Source organism: Botryllus schlosseri, unplaced genomic scaffold (assembly GCF_051294905.1).
Source record: "Botryllus schlosseri isolate E-star unplaced genomic scaffold, Bs_hap1 Bs94a, whole genome shotgun sequence".
Taxonomy (NCBI): Eukaryota; Metazoa; Chordata; class Ascidiacea; order Stolidobranchia; family Styelidae; genus Botryllus; species Botryllus schlosseri.
This window is the reverse complement of record NW_027648703.1, coordinates 1,668-8,515: the sequence shown is the minus strand read 5'-3', so window position 1 is coordinate 8,515 and position 6,848 is coordinate 1,668. Positions and strand designations below refer to the sequence as shown.

Sequence of the window (6,848 nt, the reverse complement as noted above, 5' to 3'; positions counted from 1 at the left end):
CTACATCGCCAGTAAATGAAATAAATTGACGACACATATTAGCTGTAAATTAGTCCACTTCATTGAAATAGATACTGTTTAAAACGATGGTGAGATAATTTTCAAATAGAGTATTTGATATTTAGGATATTCTATCATTTACTCTGCAGCACTCCGATATAGTACTCTTACAGGCGGATTATAAGACGAATGGGCATCGTGACAGATCTTATTCCTATCAAAAATCATCGTCCTCTCTTCATGTCATCCTACACATTCGGTGAATACCATCTAATCTAATTGTATACATACATCGTGTTAAAACTTAAAACACTAATGCCTTTCATTACTTTATGACAAGAAGGGGGTCTGGTGATACATTTGGTGTCTGGTGATACATTTGGTGTACATCTGGTGATACATTTGTCGACAGAAATGGATATATATAAGATGTCCTGTAGGACATCCTCAAAGATATCCTGATAGACATCCTCAAAGATATCCTGATTAACATCCTTAACGATATCCTATAAGATATTTTTTGTACAATTCGACCCTGTGTGACCCTGAACCCTGGTTGGCTAAACCTGCTATATGCTGCACTTCACACATGAACGAATACGAATCCTCAGTTTTACAAATCATGTATGGCTTTTTGTTCTGTATTGCACCAGTTCAAAATACAAAAAAATGCATTTGACTAGACCTCGACGAAAAATTGGAATAAAAATGGATGAAGAATGAAGGTAAAATAATAGTCCCTGACATAACATACGTTAGCAAGAAGTAGGCCTTTTTGTTCAGAAGGAAAACTAATTGCCAATTTTAAAAATCAGCATGTATATTAGGGTTGTTCAAAAAAAACTTTTTTTTCCAAATCGCACTCGTCTAGTGACTAAATCGTCAGGTTGTCCAAGAAAACGATGCTCACCAAATTTGACTCAATTCCAACCAGTAACGGCCATGCAATCTTGAATTGAAATTTTAAAATTATTATCAAAAATAAAAAAATAAAAATTCTCAAATTTTTCTGTCAACCCCATGAAATTGTTGAGCTGTCTTCAAAGACGATGCAAAACAAATTTGAGTCAATTTCGGCTAGTAGAAGCGGAACTATTTGAGTTTTTCGTTGATAATTCCACAAAATTTCAATTTAAGATTGCACGGCCGTTACTGGTTGGAATTGAGTCAAATTTGGTGTGCATCGTTTTCTTGGACAACCTGACGATTTAGTCATTAGGCGAGTGAGATTTGGAAAAAAAAGTTTTTTTTGAACAACCCTAATGTATATGGCTTTCTGTTCTGTATGAAATCAGTACAAAACACGAAAAAAACATGGATGAAAAAAATACGTTAGCAAGAATTAGGCCTTGATACAGAACTGTGCAATCACTTCAGCCAATACTTCTGCCTCCTCGATAACAGTCTTGCTCATGTTTTCTCCTTTATCGTCGTCCTATAACATAAATGAATTGATTACTTTGATTGATTGGCAGTAGAGCAATAGTCATTATATGTGTTTGTTTGTGAGTAATGCGGGACGGTCATGTCAAGTCACATTCATCCAAGGATTCCGAACCGTCTTTAGGAAGTCACGACGAACTTGGTGGAGTGTGACAGCCAAGTCAAACTTTACCATCTACTTCGACGACATTGTCGATTTAACTCTGCGCGCCAAATTTGGCTCAATTCCAACATATAGAAGCCAATAAACCAGGGGTTCTCAGCCATCTTTTGGGCGTGGCCCATTTTCGGGTTTGGAAATGTTCTTGAGACCCATCTCTTACCACAGAGTAGCGTCGTAGTCCTTTTCAATGTGTGGTAATCGCCACCACCAATTTGCATATTTCTCTATTATAAGCACCTTTTTATCTTACTAATCATATTTAAATGTAGACCTACAGGGACAAAAAATCGCGCAAAGCACGACAAAAATCTACTTCAACAAACGACCAACAAAGTAATTTTGGGTTCAGTCGAGCTCCCCTAATTGGGTGTTTGGAGTGTGACGGCCCTGGAAGATCGTATAACTCATCGTTATCGTTCTGGGTCAGCTTCAAACATTTATTTGGTGAACGGGATACTATAGCTAGCTGTAAAATGTACCTAATATATATACCAGCGAAGTTTCAAATCCCTAATTTTGTATCTCAATGATTTGACTTCTACACGTTGGAATTGAGCCATATTTGCCATGCATCTTGTTCGCCACCGAAATAGCCGACCCAATGCTCCCTCTAATTTTTGACGAGTCTGCACACACTCACCAACTCACAGTAGTGCATAATGACTAAAAAAAATGACATCACTTCAGATTTTTTCTGTGCGCAGAGACCAACTTAGCACTGTGCAATTGCGCACGTGCGCAGTGCAGCTTAGAGGGAACATGGGTCAGGCAATAGCAATCTGAGCCCCCCACGCGGTACGAATGCGACCAGTTGAGGATGAACTTGCTTCCCGTGTAGAAATGTGAATTGAAAGGAGTTTGAAATGAGTGACGGATTATTGGCAAAAAAGTTTTGGAGACATTGGTTCGTGGTTCCACCGCTAAATCTGAGCAAGTGTAACGAGATGATCAAAAATTTATGCAAGCAAGACCAACAATTTTGACAAAATTAAATGACTATAAATTTTTTTTTTAATTACATCACGTCAAAGTTTGGGAACCACTGGTATAGTGTTCTGAAGATGAATGGAAGCGGCCCTGGAGGTAGCAACGATTCACTTACTGTCAAATGATATGATAAAGAACGCAGCTGTCACACAGACGTCAGATTCATAAACAAAATTACCTTGCAAGCTCCAATAACAGTTAGAAATCGTCCCACTTTGGTTGTAATTGTTGTACTCTCGGCCGTAGGATGAGCCACTTTACATGCTCCTTCAAAGATAATATAAGTAGATCAGGGGCTGCATTACAAAACAATGCGGCAAATCGGAATCTCCGCCAGCGGTAACAATCTCTCTCGAATGTGATCACCCCATAGTGTCAAAATTGGTATTTCAAAACATTCCAGACTCAACACCGAGTTGCGCAATCAACGCACTTGTTTGTGATTTTGCCATGTCGGCAATGTCAGTGGAAGATGACTTCAAACGAGGGCTTATAAGGCTGTGTGGTCAGCAACGATTTGCAATTTAGCTGCGATGATCTTTCACAAGAAGGGAAAGCAAAATACTTTAACTCTGTATAAATGCTCTCGAAGGCATTGTTATCGAGGGTTTTGTAATCTCGATTGTAATATCAGTAACAACTTACGTGTAATAGTCTTGTAAAGAGTAAAATTTTGAAAACTTCTTTTTTGTCCATTTTTGCTTCTTTGACCTTTTAGGCTGAACAATTGCCACACATCTTTTACAGCTATGCTTGTCATGATATTTCTGACCGTTGAAGCCAATTGTTCACCGTGAAGTCCTTTCAAAGCAGATACCTGTAGTACAAAATACAAATGGCTCTGCCTTACGATAGTGGTGTGTACCAGAATGAAAAATAACTAGATCAGCCCAAAAAATAAGTAGGGTTTCGATATTTTTCGAATTCACTAATATAGCATCAATTCATCATGGCAAAGTACATGCATAAATGACGATTATACCCCCAAACCCCCCTCTGGCTACGCGCCTGCATAAACATCAAATAACTTGATGGAACGTTGATCTTGACGAGAGGTTAGATCAGGGTGGGCAACTTCTCCAGTCAGCAGGCCGGATATAGGAAAATTAAGTACTTGGTGGATCGGATTGCTGAATCGATGCATTATTCGTCCATTTATCCACAAGGAATATATCGTATCTAATGAGTGTATTTTAACGACAGCAATGTCACTTCAAAGCCATTTCTCGCCAATAATGGAGAATACAATGTGGATTTGAGAATAACATTGTCATGTAGGCAATCTCGATACTGAATTCATGCGGCCTGCGTCCTCTACCAAATTCAAAAAGTGGCCTACAACCGATTTTGAGTTGGCGCCCCTGGCATAAGCGGTGCCTTACAAAAACCTAGAAGTGTGCCGTGCTACAAGTCGGCGGTTACGGAATCAAAAATAGGAAATATCAGCCTGCTGACCATTGAAGTCGACAAAAATCATGATTACCACAGACCACATTAGGTTTGATTGCATCGACAATGCCGATAATGCAAGTCTTCTCGCTTCAACGAACTTACGCGTAAGCTCCACTCTTGCAACGCTGCGCATACACGTATAATATAATAACATAGTCACTAAAATTTGACGTAGTAAGGAATTAGTGGGGAATCTCGGCAAACTGGGGCGGGGCATTATCATGTAGGACAGAAAACTGTCGGCGGGCCGGACAAAATCACTTCACGGGCCGTATGCTGCCTGCCCCTGGGTTAGATACTCCGGCTAAGTTTGCTCTAATCGACAAAATCATACCCGTTCAGATTTCTTGCAATCGCCGTCAGTCAAGTTCTTTTCCAGTTGTTCCATTTGAGATACGGTTTGACAGGGGTTTTCAATAAGATCTTCAAGCAAGATTGGGGCTGTTGTACTGTGTTTATTTTTTGAGTCGTCGATGTGACCTTTACTTAGATCCATCATCTGGTTCATCTGCTTGGAGCAGAGGTCCATCATCTGGTTCATCTGCAACTTGATGTCTTTGATGTCTTCACGCATCAGAGAAATATATAGAGTTGGAACTGGGTGCAGATGTTGGAGTTGATGAAGAACATGGAGGAGCTAAAAAATTATTTGAATTCAAGAAAACTGGATTGATCATATGCGATAAACTTACCATTACTTTGTGATAGGCCTTGTTGTTGACAGTCAGAATTTTGCAGTTCAACATTGCTTACAAATGAAGGATCGTCTGGAAAATAGAGCGACTCTATTGCTTAAATTCGAGAATGAATCAAAGTGTTAGGAGCTTACTGCATTGGTTGATTCCCTGCAACTGGCCGCTACATTCAATGTTGGGATCATGCTGTTCTTGAACACTCTCCTCACTTGATGATGGCAAACTTGCATTTGAAGCATCATTAACAAGAGCACTTTTGCTTGTCACACTTTCATCGCCAGAATCAGGAGGTGACCGCACTCTTGTTGGAGTTGGTATAGGCATGCCTTGTGTCTGAATACTTGGGTTACGTATTTTCTTTGAAGGAACAGCATCATCTACAAAGTATGAGAGTTATACATATGTCACTTCTGCGTATAACATATTAGGCAGAATAACAGTGTAGGCTATACCTTGATTATCAGATGACATGGACTTGTCAAAAAATCTTTTGGCGGCTGACGTTTTCGGTTAGGCCGTTGTAGGTCCTTATGAAGCGGAGGGCAAGCTACTATTGTCTGCAACTGCCCTCACATCACGAAAGGCCTTGACCCATAAATCTAAAACAGATGGATAATATAAGTTTCCAGATTTATCAAACTACTGGATTTGTAAACAGCGCAACTAGATCTAGAATTACTCAAATTTGAAAACTCGCACAAACTTGAAAAAACGATATTGTATCGCACACGCAAACATAGAACTGCTAATGAACGGTACGCAAGTAACTGTATATATAGCTTAGTGGTTCCCAACCTTTTTCGGTGTCAGGGCCAAATTTAGAATTTCAGAGTATATAGTTGGGGCCGCACGAATTTGTGACTGCTTTAGATCAATAAAAAGTTCACAAAATAGAGTAAAATCGAGGAGAACTGCTGCTGGGTTTTGCCTCAGCGTATTCAACCGTGAGTCACGTGTTGTACATCTATTCGTAGATTAGTTATCAATACCTATATACAGTAGTGACATAACGTTAGCACTCTACTCAGAGCTTTTCTGCAATCCTAATTAACAACTCCAGACTCCAAGCTAAGCAAGAGAATTTTATAAATATAAATTTTATATCATAAATCGATTTCTTTAAATTTTTGTGGGGGACGCAAGACGGCTAGCTCGAGGCCGCGGTTGGTATAGCTACATGCTACAGTCTCATTTTTGTCATGATTCAAGTCATCCCAACACTGGTACTGAGTAACGGTAAACCTTCACAAATTATGAGTTGACTTACCGGATGAGCATTTGATACGTATTTTGTACAGAGTCCAATTGCCCGTGTCATATTTCACTTGACGATGATGAAACGATCCGTCCCGTCAAATCGGCGGTTCTAGCTCGCTTGAACCGTAGCCACTCTTTCTGGTATTGCCTATACGTCTGTGCTTCCCCCGTCTTATTTTATATCTGGGCATTACCACGTTGTAGCTGAGCTCCCACTACACTATTATAGACAAAAGTACAAGAACATTCGATCACAATGAATGATTTTAGCGACCACCATCTGATGATATTATATAATCCAGCACTGTCACAATAACTTATACGATATTCGCAAAAGTGCAAACCAAGTTCTATACTTTGTGACATTATACCATTCACTATATACCTATGTTTCGTATCAAGCATATATAAATTACCATCTACAGTTCAGTTTTCAGTAATCCTCTGAAGGAATATGGTTGGTTGAGCCTCAATTTACCACGATTAATTCCAGAACGCAACTAAACCTAACATACGACTGCGTAGCTGTAAGCCTCCATTACGAGAGCGCTTTGTCTGACTGACAGAGTGACAGTATTTCGCGCCGAAACTTATGTGAACTCGCAAGGGAGAAATGGCCTCTCGTTTACACTCCGGATCAGAAGCCGGAGTCGTAGCAGGATTTCAGCCGGACTGGATGCGGATTCTGAATTTATTTCAACAGTCGGATTTTGGCAACATTCTTAATTATAATTTTAAATACGTCATCATGATTTTGGCAGAATTTTTTTGGACGCAGAACCGGAAATTCTCCAGTCGGATTCTGCGGACTTTCAAATTTCCTTCCAAAATTTGGGAACCGACCAATTCCA

General features: G+C 39.7%; 1 protein-coding gene and 1 long non-coding RNA gene across 3 annotated transcripts; both read right to left on the bottom strand.

The window, feature by feature from the left end:
* Positions 1–625: 625 nt before the first annotated feature.
* On the bottom strand, positions 626–3,671 carry LOC145432697 (uncharacterized). The gene is made up of 3 exons (XR_013912932.1): positions 3,239–3,671; positions 2,772–2,860; positions 626–1,435 (listed from the first exon to the last, which is right to left on the bottom strand). It is a non-coding gene; the product is annotated as an uncharacterized LOC145432697 (long non-coding RNA).
* Positions 3,672–4,358: 687 nt separating this feature from the next.
* LOC145432698 (uncharacterized) lies at positions 4,359–6,577 on the bottom strand. 2 transcript variants are annotated; one of them, XM_080309528.1, is made up of 5 exons: positions 6,008–6,577; positions 5,193–5,339; positions 4,875–5,117; positions 4,738–4,812; positions 4,359–4,609 (listed from the first exon to the last, which is right to left on the bottom strand). In XM_080309528.1, exons 2-5 carry the CDS (start codon positions 5,209–5,211, stop codon positions 4,374–4,376), a joined length of 573 nt encoding a protein of 190 aa, XP_080165654.1. In that variant the 5' UTR covers positions 5,212–5,339; positions 6,008–6,577; the 3' UTR covers positions 4,359–4,373. The 2 variants fall into 2 exon arrangements, with proteins under 2 accessions (XP_080165654.1, XP_080165655.1); XM_080309529.1 differs by having other exon boundaries at positions 4,359–4,600.
* Positions 6,578–6,848: the final 271 nt, after the last annotated feature.